The sequence below is a fragment of the Crocodylus siamensis genome, chromosome 7 (genome assembly GCF_052110815.1).
Source record: "Crocodylus siamensis isolate JL-2025a chromosome 7, ASM5211081v1, whole genome shotgun sequence".
Taxonomy (NCBI): Eukaryota; Metazoa; Chordata; order Crocodylia; family Crocodylidae; genus Crocodylus; species Crocodylus siamensis.
The window spans coordinates 62,727,120-62,744,719 of NC_143401.1; the positions used below are offsets into that span (position 1 = coordinate 62,727,120).

At 42.9% G+C, this 17,600-nt stretch overlaps 1 protein-coding gene across 5 annotated transcripts in view; it reads right to left on the reverse strand.

The window, feature by feature from the left end:
- PRKG1 (protein kinase cGMP-dependent 1) overlaps positions 1–17,600 on the reverse strand; it is a 1,074,795-nt gene that overhangs the window by 652,326 nt on the left and 404,869 nt on the right. For all 5 annotated transcript variants that reach the window (XM_090058529.1, XM_090058528.1, XM_090058532.1 and 2 more), the window contains one exon: positions 8,158–8,271. In XM_090058529.1, coding sequence (XP_089914655.1) covers positions 8,158–8,271 — 114 coding nt within the window. The remainder of the gene's footprint in view (positions 1–8,157; positions 8,272–17,600) is intronic.

Here is a 17,600-nt window from a genome sequence, read left to right on the forward strand (position 1 = left end):
ATCTGGTAGGTGTGGGACAGACACTAAGAGAGCTGGTGATGCCAGGTTCAGCTCCTTTTCTCCCCTCCCATCTCACAAGGGCTTCTGTTGCTGCTGGTGGTGGTAGTTGCTTTCCTCCCCTTTCCTGAGTTGCTGGAGGCTGGGGGAGCCTAGCAGTGCCCTGGGCAGTGGCAGCCATGGGAGCCCTGCTCAGAAGCTGTGCTGATGCTGGGGGAGGCTTGGAGTACAGCACACTCTGCCTCAGGCAGGACTCAGCCCCACGCAGAGCACAGCAGGGGCAGCCGTGGGCAAGGACAGATTCAATTAATTTGTGTGTGCCTGCCTCTGGGCCAGATCCAATCAGCTGGTGGGCTGGATCCGGGCCACAGGCCATATTTTGCCCACCCCTGCTCTAAAGAATAGTGGATAATTCCACATTATCTTTCCAACTGGTCATTGGTTTGGTACTGATTGATACTGAGGTATATGACTGGAAGAACAATTGAGATTGTGTGGGCAGCCAAAGTATGCATCTGACAGGAAGCATTCCATGTGACTTTTCCTACATCTTTTAATTCAACCACATTCTCGTGCTGGTAGCTGCGTATTCTGCCAATACTGGAATGGCAACAGAATTCAACTTGAAAAAAACACAGGGCTAGTTTCTGGATTTGCTCTAGCACTCACCTGATCAGTGGTGTACAAACATGCTTAAGTATTTAGCCTAATACTAGCATACTTATTTGACCAGATGCTGTAAGGGGGAAAAAAGAACAGCTAGGTAAACATTAGTGCAACACTAAACATTCTCTCTTATTTTAAGTGTCATACTGAATCAACAGGAAGATTTATGAGTGATCTAAAAATATGGTTTATAACTGTTACTGTTAAATATTTCTCTATAGGACACATTTGCAGAAATTGAAGAGCCATGTTATTTTTTCCTTTTTTTGTACAGAACAGAAGTCATATATTGGAATCAGGAAGGCTAACATTGGTGAAATTTGGTTCTTTTTGTGATGGTTCTCCTTTCAGGTTTCAATGTCATCAAGATTTTCACTCTGACCTTTGAAGAATACTGGATAATATTCAGGTGTCAATTTTGTGCTAGCTGCACGTAGAGTGAAATGATAGGCAAGAAACCCAGATATTTAAAAATATACTCTCCATCAGAATAGCCACTATTTTTGCTTTAGTATCTGGAAACCTGAAGCAAAACCTTCAGAATGATGAGCTTAAAGTTGGGCTTCCAAAATCTAAAAGCCTAGCACCCAGATGATCCTATTAAGTCAATAGGAGATGTTCAGATCAAATCTATCCTAATTTAAAATTTCATGGTATTATGAATATATTCTAAACATTTCCTTAGAGATGGTTCTCTCCAAATGTGAGTTGCAACTTGAAAGGGTTCACATAAGAGAGAAGGGATGTCACAGATGGTTGAAGAAAAGCTATACTTCAAATATATTTTAAATGATTCTAAAAAACAGCGAAGATGAAAAAAATTGTTCATCTCTTTATGGCCCTCACATTATAAGATGTGAACCCCACTAATGGATCAGCTTAAATCCACACACAAAGTAGTTTCTGTAAGTATTATTATACTTTAACGTGAAAGTATCCCTATAAACAAATTATGAAAAGATATGTCAATACACCTAAGCAACCGACAGGCTGGTAATAATAATGGGCCCCAAAATACTGTTAGCTCCATTGTATCATATCATATACATTATTCAATTTTTGCTGGACCTTCATTCTGGCAATTCAGTAGTAAAGGACAGCGGCAAGGTGTTCCAGTGACAGCTCAGAAATGGGGGGAAAGTGTGGAATGCTAAAAGCAGAAGTTTGAGTAGACACTGATTGATTACCAGAGATCCTGGTTTTCTCCGATTAAAAAAATCCAAAATTCTCTGATTAATGCCCCATCCCCCATCCACATTTTTCCGTGATGAAAACAAAATGCCATATCAATACAAATAATATATAGTGATGTTTTGTTTTCATCACAGAAAAATGTGGAGGGGGGGTTAAATCAGAGAATTCTGCATTTTCTATTGGAGAAAACCAAGATCCCTGTTTACAATCATAATGAACAATGGGTTCTGAATTTGGGGATTTTTAAAAAAATTAAACAATAACTTTACATCACAAAAGGCCAACTGATCAAAACTTAAACTTTTTACAGATGTTATGAATTTTGTCCAAAGCTTCTCATCTGTAAGATGGAAACTCTAGTCAAAACCAGAATAAGATTGGAGGGGATGGACCATAAAGTGCCCAATGATTAGTGCTTTCATCTGCAATGTAAGATGCAATGGTTAACATATTGCCTCTACCTGATTCCAAGTAAGGACTAGAAACTGGGTCTTCCACATCTCAGTGCTATCACCACTACATCATAAAGTTAAATAATCTCTGCGTATCTAAGAAAAATATTCACTAAACCAAAGTGGAACCATTTCAACAGAAGAATGGTAAAGATCTGTTTATACATGACCACCATGCCTGACAGATGGAAGCATTCTTCAGAAAACTTGGAAAGTAGTAACAGGGAGTACAGAGAAGAAATCTCAAGTAATTTATTCTTACTACTGACTTTGAGAGAATTAGCTAGTCAAGAATGATTAGGAACACGTAAATCAACATTTCAGGGAAGTTCAAACTCTGCTTAGGTCTGTCTGTCTAGTGAATCACAGAGAGGATAACTTAACACTTTAATCAACTTACTGTTCACTTGGTAATATGTGCTGAGTCAATACAAGACAAAATGAGAGACCTCTTCTGTGAGAGCATTCTGCAGCCCTCTCTCCTCAAAAATCAGCAAATTTTAGGCCTGTGAGAAATGGAAAATATTTGATTTGGATTCAGCCAATTCAGAGGGAGAGTGATTTGATTTGGTGATGTGAATCACTGTCCCAATTCGATTCAGCTGATTCAGATCTGAAGACTTGGCGCCAATTCAGAGACTCGGCCATAGATTAAACAGACAGTAGTCCTCAAGGACACTAGATAAAGCTGCCTCCAGCTGGTAAGTCTGTTGTGGTGGGTGGCGGGGGGGAAGGGGCATGCGAGGGGAAGATCAATGCCCCTACAGCGAGGGAGGGATTAGGGCTGGGGATGGGACAAGCTGTCCAACTGGGGCAGCGGGGCATGGGACTCAGGGAGGGGGGCTCATGCCACTGTGTGCTGCCATGCACTTCCGGTCTGGGAGGGCATGGGAGCACGTGTATGCTCCCGGATCTGTGTGGGGTAAGGTGGGCCAGGCTGTGCTCCGGATGTGTGGCAGAAGGTCCTGGGAGAGGAGGCTATGCCCTCCTGCTGTTCACCCAGCCTCCCCACAAATCCTGGACAAGCCGCGGCTACACCCCAGCAGGGTGAGTGGTGGCAGGGCATGGGGGCAGGCATCTGTACCCAGATCAGAGCGGGGCCAGTCGTAGGGCTATGGGGGAATTTTAGGGTGGCTGCAGTCCCCCCAGAGCCAGCACTCCACTGTGCTCTGTGGGGCAGGCAGAGCCAGGGCTGCAGTCGGAGCTGTGGCTGGGGCTAGCCACCCAGAGCACAGCCCTGGCTCCACCCACTCCATGGAGTGCAGCCCAGCCCAACCTGACTCGCACCCATCCAGGAACACATGCCCGCTCCCATGATCTCCTCAACTGGTGGCACACAGTGGTGCACAGTGGCGGGAGCCCCCCTCCCTGAGTCCTGCACCCCCCACAAGCCAGGAAGCTTGTCCCAGCCCCAATCCCTCCCTCACTGTGGGGGCATTGATCTGCCCCCCCACGCCCCTTCCCTCCACCCACCACAACAGACTTACCAGCTGAAGGCAGCTGTGTCCACTAAGGACTGCTGCCTGCTTAGTTTATGGCCGAATCAATCTGGAGGCTTCTGATTCAATTTGGAGCTTTTAATGGGTCTTCTGTTTCCATTTGGATTGGAGATTCAGCCACTGAATTGGGCTGAATCTCCTCCCATGAATCGAATCAGCTACCAAAGCTTTGCACAGCGCTAGCAAATTTTACTGTTTCTGATGGAATGCCCTGATTTATTAATCAGTCTTTAAAATTATCATCACAATTTCATAGATTTCATAGATTTCTAGGGTCAGAAGGGACCTATTACATCTTCAAGTCCAACCCCCTGCTCTGGGCAGGAAAGAGCACTGGGGTCGTGACCCCAATCAGGTGCTTGTCTAACCTCTTGAACACCTCCACAGTAGGTGGAAAGCACAACTCCCTTGGAAGTCTATTCCGTATTTTGGCAACCCTCACCATAAAGAATTTCTTCCTGATGTCCTTATGTCCAATCTAAATCTACTCTCCTTCAGTTTATGGCCATTGTTTCTATTAAGCCTGAGAGGCACCCTGGTAAACAGAGTATCCCCTATTCTCTGCTGATCCCCCTGATGAGTTTGTAGACAGCCACAAGATCACCTCTCAGCCCTCTCTTGCAGATGCTGAAGGCATTCAGGTCCCTCAGTCTGTCTTCATAGGATCTTACCTGTAGGCCCTCAACCATCTGAGTAGCCCTCCTCTGAACCCTTTCCAGGTTATCCACATCCCTCTTGAAGTGCAGCGCCCAAAACTGGACACAGTACTCCAGTTGCAGCCTCACCAATGCTGCATAGAGGAGAAGAATCACCTCACTAGACCTGCGTGTGCTGAACCTGCTAATGCAAGAAAGAGTGCGGTTAGCCTTATTACCTCATCACATCGACATCACATTGGTGACTCATGTTCATTTTTGCATTGACTATGACTCCAAAGTCCCTTTCCACTGCTGTACTACATAGAATGGCACTTCCCAGTCTATAGGTGTATTGGTGATTTTTTTCTTCCTAAGTGCAGCACTTGGCACTTATCTTTGTTAAACTGCATCCTATTCTGATCTGTCCACTTCCCCAGTTTATCCAAATTGGCCTGAATTCACTCGCTACCCTTTACCATACCCCATAATTTGGTGTTGTCTGCGAATTTGGACAGAGTGCTTTCTACACCCTCACCCAGATCGCCAATTAAGATATTAAACAGTACTGGTTCAAGGACCAGGACCTGGGGGACACCGCTGCCCCAATACATACCACATTTCTCCAAGTATAAACCGACCCATCCACCACCACTCTCTGGGTGCATCCCATGAGCCAGTTCTGCACCCACCTGACTGAAAAAAATCCACGTCACAGCTACTTAGTTTACTAGTAAGAATTGGGAGGGACACCATGTAAAAAGCCTTTTTAAAATCCAAGTAAATAAAATCTACCTCTACTCTTGCATGACCTGGTCATAAAAAGAGACCAGGCTAGTCAGGCAGGATTTGCCTGCTATAAGCCCATCCTGGTTGCTCCTTAACATTGTATTGCCTGCTGGTCCCCTACTAATGTGATCCTTAACGATTTTTTCCAAGGTCTTGCCAAAAATAGATGCTAACTGGTCTATAATTACCCAGGTCCTCCTTCCTCCCCTTCTTGAAAATAGGAACCACACTGGCCCTTTTCCAGCCATCTGGGACCTGCCCTGAGCAACATGAGCTCTCAAACAGTTGTGCCAGTGGTTTCACTATGACATTGGCTAATTCCTTTAGTACTGCTGGGTGAAGATCTTCGGGGCCTGCTGACTTAAAAATGTCCAAATGTCCCTTCACCAGGTCAGTGGTAAACATTGGTGGATTGGTATCTCTCTCAAGCCAGACTAAAGTCTTCCTAGGGACTTCTTCATAAGCTAGATTAATCTTAGATGAGAGTGATGAAGAATGTATCTGATTACAATTGACTGTATATTCCACTATTTTAACTTGGTGGGGATCATCTTTCATCAGTAAAACACTCCCATCCATCGCGCTGAACTGTGACTGTATTTATAATATAGTGCTTCTTCTATCATTAAATTCGGTTTCAGAAACTTTATTTGGTGTGATTATAATATTTAATCTTCTTCTGGGTAAACTTGAAGCTCTGGGCTTTCCCTTAGCATATCTTTATAAACCATCAGGAAAATCATCTAAAAATCAGTGATGAAATCAGTTTCATCACTATTACTCAATCAGTTTCTTCAAATAATGAATGAGAAACTTGCTCTTGGCTGACTGAAGTTCTTGCTTCTGCTTACTCATTACCATCAGGTTTATTATCTCTTACTAGTAACTTCCTGTCTTTAGTTTTAATAAGTAAATTGACAAAATTTAGAGGGACCAAAATCATGTACAAAAACAATCAGATATTTAATGAGATTTTTAGTGGCAAGGACTACAATTTAAACTCATTAGTCAATGTGTCCTAAATTATGCTATGTACCTCAAGGTACTGGATATATATCATTAAGATCTTGCTAAAATATTTACCAAGTCAAATGGCGACTTCACATGTCACTGCACTTGAAAGGTTATAAAGCTGATCACAATTATATTGCTGCTCACTTGTGTGATAATGAGATAGAAATTACATTTAAATCACTTGTTAGCATCCAAAATGCAATTACATACACAATAGCTTCCTAGAGAAGAGGTGCATAATTACCATCATTTTTATATGCCAGAGAGAAATCAAAAGAAGACTTAACAAATAGTGTTGCCCACTTTTTTCTTAAAGAAAGGTCCCTTTCAGGATAGCAGTAGAAGTGACCTTGCTCTTGCCCTTAATTTAACAAGGAAAGAAAGATGCAGTTAAAACTAGTTACCAATTGACAGCTGGAAAAAAGGCTAATGGGAAGGGACAGTGTGCAAAAAAATAGGCATAAAAAACCCTAATTGTAGCTATGTATGTATGTGTTGCTATTCAGTTGCTTGCAGAAGCTGGCTGAAAATGTACAGCAGACAAAACCAAAATCCTGTAACATTAAATAACCAATAACTAACCTCCTGTTTTCTATTCTAGCAAAGTGGTGGGTGATGTGTACCCACATAATGTGGTACATCATCGAGAGAGGGAAAGCACTGGAACTTCAAATGTGGGTGTTTCTAAAAGATAATACATTATGCTGCTCTAAATAGAGAGAACTCCATTATGACTGTTGGTTGACAAGGGAAATGCCATTTGTGGATCAGGGTGAGAGTACAAAGAGACACTAAAACAGTATAGCAACCCAAGCTCCGAAGACCTGAGGTTGTCATACAATGATCTCCTGATTTTTTCCCTGCTCACCACATACTTCACTTTCAGGTTCTAGGTGCTGTTAGGCCTCAGAATGCAGCAAATGAAGAAATGAAATTATCCATGGACTGATTTTTTTTCCCTTGGTTTCTTTTACTGGGAGAGAGGGGGTTGCACGAGCAAGTATAAGCCATGATACTAATATAGGTATTCTATATTAAACCAAAATCAAAGGTACAGAATGCCACAGCAACTGAGACATTTTCCTCCTTTCTTCAAATTCAAATCTTTAGATTCACTGACAGCATAAACACCATAACAATGTTAAATTAACAACAACAACAAAAATCAGAAACAGCAAACTCAGGTGGTTCAGCTACAAATAACAGAGAAACTGCATCTTTGCTCTCCTAGCAGAAGCAGAGAGTGAAACACCATAGTAAAGTGGAGAGTATCAAACCAGTTAGTGCCCATAGTCCGTTTTTACTGACATACAGAAAAAACAATTATCCATTTTACTGTGATGACTAATGAATTAGAGAAGGTCCTTTCAGTCTTTCTTAGATGCTTATCTGGCCCCATCACATCAGTATTTGAAATTTTTTCTGCTTTTAGGCCACACCTCTTGAATGTAGATAATACACTTCCTATCTTCCAGAAGGAAATTCAGGTGCAGAGTATCTAGGTGTGTTACCAAAGGCCTCACTGGAAATAATAAGTTCCTAGATGGTGCATTCAACAATGTATCATCGCAGTATACAATTTTTCCGCTCATTTCCACAGATCTAAGGTTTGTAAGGGAATTACCATAGGTGAAAACAAACATGAGATTGTGGAAAACTGAATTTTGTTTAACTACTTCCAGCTGAGGAGCAAAATATCATCTCCAATGAGATACAGGGAATGAAATGTGTCATATTAATACCCAAAGCTAATTTAGAAAAAAGTTGACCAGCTTAGTAAAGCTGAAACATTTTAATAAGTTTTTTTAACCATGAATGCCTTATGAAACTGATAGCCAGCCTAAGTGTACTCAACCCTGATATTAACACCTTTGTAAATAATACAAAGTTTAAACTCTAAAATGGTCTTACTTTTGACAGTTGCTGTTCGGGTGCAATTGTAAAGGATGGCTAGCTCCCCAAATACTTTGCCAGGTCCCATGGTGCACAGCTTTACACCTTCTTTTGTCACTTCAACCTTCCCATCTGTAAAGAAAACAAATAGCTGTTAAAGTTGTAAACCCTCACTCTCTGATATCTAGTCTATTTCCCTACATTATCAAGCATCAGTGATATCCTTAAGGTAAACTGAGGAAGTGTTAGAGGAGGGAAATTATATTATATAAAACTTAGACACAATTATTTTATAAGGAAAAAGTATAAAGTTGATTTTTCTTAATGGTACTTAGCAAACTTACACCAAAGCTTAATAGTACATTAAAAAAAACTAAACTTTTTAAAAAAATAAGACACTTGCATGTGATTTCTCCCCTCCCCCCACCCAAATTTATGAGTTGAAGATAAAACAACAGGAGATTTAGGATTTTAACATGACAAGTGAGAAGTGAACTAAGTAATTTTGCCTTTTTGACTAAGAAAATAATGCCTTAGAACACTCATCTATGAATAATGCAGCAATTATCAAAATTACTTTGACACATGGCAATTACGTAATTCTTATCTTACAGTATCTTTTTCCTTTTGAATATCTTATATGAACAAGTCCATTTTATTTGCTTACCAACAATGCATATATAAGGGATATTTAATAGTAAAGACTGAAGGGAAAGACAGAAGATGGGGACCAAGTAATATTTTTCAAAGGACATAAAAAGAAAGAATGCCAGAGGAAAAAGTGGAAAGAAATTACCCACACTACCTTTGTATACAGCTATTAAACATGGTTTTCAACTATGATTTATAAGCAAGTTGGCATCCATACAAACAAAATAAGGAAGTAGAATATAAATCTGTAGAAAATTCGGGCTGATATTTATGGCATGACAGATGAACAAGAAAGGAAAATAAATCAGCAAATAATCTGAACAGGGAGAAAATCCCCTCACATAGCCAACGTCCTCCTGGAAGTAGGGCCCTTCAAAACAACTGGCATCTCTTGAAGATCACATTTTTAAAGAATGTCTACTGCCAAAGCCCCATAAAATTTCTGTGCAACAGGTCCAAACTGCATATGAACTGTTATTTAGAGGAAAACAATATCCATCCCTGAGTAATTATATTTAAAGTAATTAAAACAGTTAACATAGAGTTCATGTTCACTGGCCCCTCAAAAATATACTTTATTTTTACAATATTAAATGATTTACAAGAATTCTAAAACTGAAACAAACAAAAGAAATTAATTTTGGGATCCAACCAAGAAACAACTGAATAATATTCCCTACCATGTGATTGGGTCAGACTACCCATGTTCACTACCCCTTCTGGGCTCATTAATCCATTTGCTCAGCCAAGTTTATACTATCCATCCTTAAATTTGGCCTTTTCATTTCCAATTCAAAGGATTTGCTTTAAGTTAATAAAATACCCTCCTTTCCATTCTAGTTATTACAGAGTAACACTGATATGTTAAAATGAATATCACAAGGTCCACGCATAGTCGCATGAACTCACCACTGTATAAACAAAACATTTCAGAGCCAACAGTCATCCCAATTTTACTCATAATATTATTATATTCTATAAACATAGCACAACATAAAGAAGTTACAGAATGTTAGCATAACCTAACATACAAGATCCTTACCAGATATTCAACAAACTAAATAAAATTCAACTGAAAATATTAATGGATTTTTTCCATTACGAACAAAGGAAATATTAAGTCAGAGTGGATGCTATAAATCAAGTAAAGTTTATAGAGAGGAAGTAAATAGAAATCTGTTTTCTTTCAGACTGTAATGCTTATTCAACTTTAAGGCTAAATACAGAAAGTCTAAAAGCCTGAAGTTGAATCGATTCAATCTTTGCAGGTTAGTCTAAACTTCATAGATTGAACCAATAAGCAAGTGTGCAGATACTCACTCTTGATTCTGGAAATGCAATCACACACCTGCAATGGCCCATCCCTATAAGCTGGGAGGTGCTAGAGCATGCCTCCATGCTCAGCTAGAGCAGACAGCATAGGCCAAGGCTGGCCCATCCACCCTGTACAGTGAGGGTGGGTTGCAGGGGAGGTTTAAAGATCCTAGGATGCTGAGGGATTTAACTGAAATCTGGAGCGGATCTGGGACAGAAGTCCAATAAACTAATTTAACCTAAATCAGTTAAGTGGGAGGAGTAGGAGGAGGCAGCTGCCTGGAGCTGGGCTGGGTTAAGCCCCTGCCCAGGCCCCTACTTCACCCAGCCCCCCAGGGAGCCACGCAACCGGAGCCACGTGAACAGGCTGCGCAAACAGGCGCGCTGTCTGCCAGCGCGTGAGTTAGTACAGAGTTCACGCAGGAGGGGGCATGGGAGGGCCCGAGAACCTGCCTGCGAACCCCCCAGGGTAGTCAGTCCCAGCCTACCAGAGGCATGACACGGATGGGCATGCACTGCACCTCAACGGTCTCCTCGGGCTCTGCGGCCCCCCATCGGGCACCTCAGAGACTGCCACCCAGACAGAGCCCACGGTTCCGGGCTCCACGCAGACGGAGCCCCTGGCTCTTGGCTGCAGGGACTACCTGTCCCTTTTTCAGGCTCTGGGGCCCGGGAGCATGGCCACCTCCCTGTGTGGGTTCTACTCCCTTTTGGGGTCTCTGGCATGCCAGCTGGAGGAGCTCCAGGCCACAGTCCAGAGACTACATGCCATCAGGGACTGCGAGCAGGAGATTGACTCCTACTGCCAGGCCCTTCTCCCCTGGGAGCCGGAGGGTAGACCACCGTCTCCCTCCAGGACAAAGGAGGACTCCAGGACCTCCCACTCTGTCCAGTCAGGGGCATGGAGCAAGGTGGTCAAGGGCCCTAACGCCCACCGCACCAAGGCCCCTGCCCCACCAGAGCTTAGCAACAGGTATGAACCTCTTGCAGCTCCAGCAGAGCCTGCTGAGTTGCCAGCTCCCACAGGTAACACAGGCTCAACTGCAGCTACTGTCCCTGCTCTCCCCAAGACAAAACATAAGGTGTTTGTTGTGGGAGACTCCATCCTGAGGGGGACTGAGGGGGCGATCTGCCACTCTGACCCCTTAGCCCGGAGGTCTGCTGCTTCCCAGGGGCCCACGTCCGGGACATTGCGGAGAAGATCCCAAAGCTCTTCCAGCCCACAGACCACTATCCCATGCTCCTTATTCATGTGGGCACCAATGACATGGCTCAGAGCGCTCCCAACCAGGTCATGAGGCGCTACAGGGATTTGGGAGTGGGGCTTAAGGGTCTGGGAGCACAGGTGGTGTTCTCATCGATCCTCCCAGTCTTGGGCTATGGGCTGAGGAGGGAGAGGAGGATCCACGTAGTCAAACAAAGACTGCAGCACTGGAGTCATCGCGAAGGCTTTGGCTTCCATGAGCACAGCCCGCTCTTTGGCGAGAGAGGCAGCGAGTTGCTGGGAAGAGATGGCCTCCACCTCTCTCTGCTGGGGAGGAGGCTCTTCTCAGCCAGACTGGCTGATCTGCTCCGCTGGGCTTTAAACTAAGCCCGCTGGGGGATGGGGGTACTACCGCCACTGTTGGCCCACTGAGCAACCCTTGCAAAGCCAGAGGACCAAGGCACTTAAGGGGGCACGTAAGGGAGCCCACCCCTGCCCCAGCCCTGGCACAATCTGTGGGCAAGGCAAGAGCCCCCAAGAGGACACTTGCCTGCCTGTACACAAATGCCAGGAGCTTGGGGAATAAGCAGAAGGAGCTTGTCCTCCTGCTCAATCCAAAGAATTATGATGTCATTGGGATAATGGAGACCTGGTGGGACTCCACCTATGACTGGACCATGGGTATAGATGGCTATACCCTGTACAGCAGGGATCATGTAGATAAAAGGGGCGGAGGCGTAACTTTCTATGTTAAGGAAAGCTACATGTCCCTGCAAGCTGATATTGATGACCAGGGTGGACAACTAGAGACCCTCTGGGTTAAAATTCGTGGGGAACGTGGCACAGGGGACCTCCCACCCAAAGTCCTGAGCTTGACCAGGAGTTCGCCCGGGAACTGGCTGAAGCCTCATGCTCCAGGACCATGGTTGTCATGGTTGACTTCAATTACCCAGACATCTTGTGGGAGGATCACTCAACAAAATCCGAGCAGTCACAAAGCTTCCTCTCCTGCGTGGATGACCTCTACCTGACTCAAGAAGCCAACGAGAGGCAAAGCACTGCTCGACCTGGTACTGGTTACAGGGGATGACCTAATCAGTGACTGAGTGATTGATGGGAAGCTGGGTGACAGCAACCGCGAGCTGATCACCTTCACCATCTGCCGTAAAGCTGGCAAGTCACATACAAGTCCTTGACTTCAGAAAAGCTGACTTTGACAAGCTCAGGAGGCTTGTCAGTCAGGCCCTAAGGGACCATGACCTCAGGGAAAGGAGAGTTCAAGAAGAGTGGTTCCTCCTCAAGGGAGCGATCCTCAATGCACAAGCTGAGTCTATTCCATCTTGAAGGAAAGGCAGCAAGAGGACACAGCAGCCCCCCTGGCTCTCTAGGGATCTAGCAGGCCTCCTAAGGCTAAAAAGAAAAGCCTACAAAGGATGGAGGACGGGATCCATCTCCAAGGAGAATTATTCTGCACTGGTCCGGTCCTGCAGGGAGCAAACCAGGAAAGCCAAGGCTGCAACTGAACTTCAACTAGCTTCGAGCATCAAGGACAACAAAAAGTCCTTTTTCAGATATGTGGGGAGCCGGAGGAAAAGCAAGGGCGACATTGGACCCCTGCTGAACCAGATGGGGCAACTGACAACTGACGCCGAGGAAAAAGCCAACCTATTAAATGGGTACTCTGCATTGGTCTTTCATCAGTCCCATGGCATGCCCATGCCCGCTACAGGACAGGGAGGTCCAGCTGGGGTAGATCCCTTGCCCTCCCTAAACGCTGACCTCGTGAAGGAACATCTTGAGAAGCTGGATACCTTCAAGTCAGCCAGCCATGACAATCTGCACCCCAGGGTACTCAAGGAGCTGGCGAGAGTCATAGCCCAGCCCCTGGCATGGATCTTTAAAAACTCTTGGTGCTCTGGTATAGCGCCCGAAGACTGGAAGAAGGCCAATGTGTTGCCTATCTTCAAGAAAGGGAGGAAAGTGGATCCGGCTAACTATAGGCCCATTAGCCTGACTTCTATCCTGGGGAAGATCTTAGAAAAGTTTATTAAAGAGGCCATCCTTAATGGACTGGCTGACGCCAACATCCTAAGGGATAGCCAGCACGGGTTTGTTGTGGGTAGATCTTGCTTGACGAATCTCATTTCCTTCTACAACCAGGTGACCTATCACCTGGACAAGGGAGATGAGATTGATGTCATATATCTTGACTTCAAAAAAGCCTTCGATCTGGTATCCCATAATCACCTCTTGGCGAAACTAGCCAACTGTGGCCTTGAGTCCACCACAATCTGCTGGCTACGAAAATGGCTCCATGGTCGGACCCAGAGGGTTGTAATTGATGACAGTCACTCATCATGGTATCCTGTGACCAGTGGGGTCCCTCAAGGCTCTGTCCTTGGACCCATAGCGTTCAACATCTTCATTAATGATGTGGACATTGGAACCAGGAGCGGACTGGCCAAGTTCGCCGATGACACCAAACTTTGGGGAAAAGCATCCACGCCAGATGAAAAGCAGATGATCCAGGCTGACCTGGACAGGCTCAGCAAATGGGTGGATGAGAACCTGATGGTGTTTAACACCGAAAAATACAAGGTTCTCCACCTTGGGAAGAAAAACCTGCAGCATTCTTATAGGCTTGGCAGTGCTACCCTGGCTAGCACTACGGAAGAAAGAGACTTGGGGGTCATCACTGATCACAAGATAAACATGAGCCTGCAATGCAAAGCTGTGGCTACTAAAGTGACCAAAACGCCGGCTTGCATCCATAGATGCTTCTCAAGCAAATCCCGGGACGTCATTCTCCCCTTGTACTCAGCCTTGGTGAGGCCGCAGCTGGAGTACTGAATCCAGTTTTGGGCTCCACAATTCAAAAAGGATGTGGAGAAGCTTGAGAGAGTCCAGAGAAGAGCCACGTGCATGATCAGAGGTCAGGAAAACAGACCTTACGACGACAGGCTGAGAGACATGGGGCTCTTTAGCCTGGAAAAGCGCAGGCTCAGAGGTGATCTGATGGCCACCTATAAGTTTATCAGGGGTGACCACCAGGATCTGGGGGAACATTTGTTCACCAGAGTGCCCCAAGTGATGACAAGGTTGAACAGTCATAAACTCCTGCAAGACTGTTTCAGGCTGAACATAAGGAAGAATTTCTTTACTGTCTGAGCCCCCAAGGCCTGGAACAGCCTGCCATCAGAGGTGGTTCAAGCACCTACACTGAACACCTTCAAGAGCAAATTGGATGCTTATCTTGCTGGGATCCTATGACCCCAGCTGACTTCCTGCCCTTTGGGCGGGGGGCTGCACTCGATGATCTTCCAAGGTCCCTTCCAGCCTTAATGTCTATGAAATCTATGAAATCTAGAAGAAAGTGAACCTAAAGCAGGGGTGGGTAAAATGCAGCCCACAGCCCGGATCTGGCCTGCGGGGCCCCTAAAAAATTTAGAAAATTAAGATTTATCTGCCCCTGGCTGCCTGTCATATGGTTCTTGATGGCTTGCCAAAACTCAGTACCCAGCCCTCTGCCCAAAATAATTGCCCGCCCCTGATCTAAAGGAAAGTGAAGGCCAGACTAATAACATATGGCTGTAGCATTCATTCGATATCCTTCTAACACAGTGTAGCAAAAATACCCCCAAATATCCATGATTAATCTAGTGAATTGGAGATAGTTCACCTTCCAATGACTTCACAAGTATCTGCTTCAGTTACTATGGTAAATAAAATAACCTAATCATAATTCCATTTTCTGATGTAGCTGCAAAGTTAGTTTGAAAAAGATATCAAAATAAATCACTGGTTTAAAATGCATAGTGTGTACCTTCTAAAATGCAATCTACATCCATCTCTGAGTTGTGAATAATATGTATTATGGTTATATGAAACAACAAAAATGCACTTTTTGTAGAAAACAATGATTAAATTCAGACTTCCTGTCCACTGATTTAAATTGTGAATTAAATCACTATTTAAATTGATCTGATTTAAATCAAATCCACCCTGTTTGGGACTGGTTTACTAGTCAAGTATTTCAGGTGTTTTGTGCAGGTCGCATTAACAATACGAATAATATAGAGTATGTTTACATTTAAATAAAAGGCAAACCATTACAGGTAGCTACTGTAAAAAAGTTACTTAAATTAATCAAAAAAACAATGATTTGTGCATATCATTACTTCTTGACAACAGAAATTATGTTAAGGAACAACAGCCCTAAGGCTTTGCTTTTAATGCACTACTGACAGACTCCTAAAAGCAGTTGTTCTCTGTAGGGAAAGCAAAAAGTAATGAATAATGGTATGGTGCCAGATTACGTATCTAGGATTATGTAGTTAGAAAGAAATTAAAGCTCCACAGCAAGGCCACAGCAGAAAAAGCTTACACATGCTGTTCTCATTTACCACATATTTTATTTATAGGAAAGCAATGAATAGACAAAAGAGAGCAGCAAAAACATTTAATCCATGCTTTATTTGTCTTGGGTTCCTACAAACAAGCTGTTACATGTCTTCCTTTCCTATTTTTAGTCATCTACTATTTATTACTTCTATCCCAAACTGAAATCAGGATGCTATTGGAGAAAAGGATGGGCATGGAGTGTGAATTTAAAAGACTAAGAACAACCTGCCTAAAAGAGAAAACTAATATAAAACATCCCTTTTTGCAGTTATATACTGATATAACTATTATGAAAGGATTCATAGTTCTTGCAATAAATTGCCCTAATACCTCACAAACATGTAAAAATAAGCCCAGTTTGTTGCATAAATATGTAATACTGAGGCCTATCTCTGAACTATAGCCATAATAGTCACAAGCATTATCATCTGCTTGATCAGTATGCAATCATGCCTCTGGAGGAGGGCATAAATTTTCTTGGAAAATGGTTTGCCATTTATTATGGGGCAATATAACATGGTATATAATTTTACAACTTCCATCATGATAGCTGGAAACAAACTGTACATCAATGCAAATGGGAAAAAGGCAAATGAAAGACTAAAGATTTGGCCGGAGCAACACCAATATTAATACTTGGCACTGATTATGCGTTGTCAAACAGCCACTGCCAACTACCAGGAAAGGAATGTTTTTATCAACATATGTAACAAAGAGATTGGAGTGGAAATACTTGAATGTATATTAGAATACTTAGGATCACACAAAAGGCCAAGGGTTAATCCTGTCACTACTGTAGTCTATGCGAGATTTTCCATTGACTTCAAATGGCCCAGAATTTCATTCCTGTATTTGATGCCTATTCTTTAGAAAGGCCAGTTCTGTACACTTCTTAATTTAGAATATTAATAACTACATTAAAATGTTTATTCCAAAGTGCATTTTATTTTAGTATACTGGGGTAGATTAAAATACATTGTCCCACCTAAACCATGAGTAGATTTAACATTCAGGTGCTTTACCTGAAAGATTTAAGATCAGATTTAAGATTATGCATTAACAATACATGCTTTGAAGAATCCTGTAGTCTTTGCAGCATTGTTTTATGTATTCCTTTGTTAGTATATAAATATTTCTGTAGAATTCACAGCAGAAAGGATGACACAGACATCTACAAAATGAATCAGTTTGCCACACTGTTCAGCTCACTGAATCATAAACAATTTCCAAAAAAAAAATGGAACTGCCTAACTTGTGCAATAATGTTCAAATAGATTATATTATCTGAAAGCATTCTAAGTTCTGTCAAACTGTCCAAGATGTCATCTCCTGCTGGAAAAAGCAGTGTATATTTCTAATCAGTCTTCATAAAAAGCTAAATATCAATGCAATATCCCATTTATTTTCCTTTATAAGTTTTAGAAAAAAAAGTTAAATTCTCTTCCCATTTATAATAGTGGAAGTGAGATCAAAACCTAAACCTCACTAGTATTTTAGTGTTTTGTGTATGGACCAGTTCTTGCCTCCTTTTTGAAAAATATGACAAGAATGAAAATGTATGCCTATATTTCTCTCCCTCTCTATTTATTTATTTAGGTAAGAAAAGCAGCAGAGGCTAAGGTTAAGTGACATAAATGTTAATATAAAAAGCAGTTTGAAGAACTTCAAATTCTGTTCACTTGCAGCATAACTATGTAATTTGACAAGAGGACTATCAGATCAGGACTTTTTCTGGGCTATACACACCAGTTCAGATTTGGCCAAGTACAAGTTATTAATAACTACCAACTCATTTGTGGTTTGTGTCATACAGCTTAGTTAGGATGTTCTCACTGCATATACCACTGCCTTGTTTAAGCATTTCAAAAACAAGTCCAGCTCTGAATGAGAC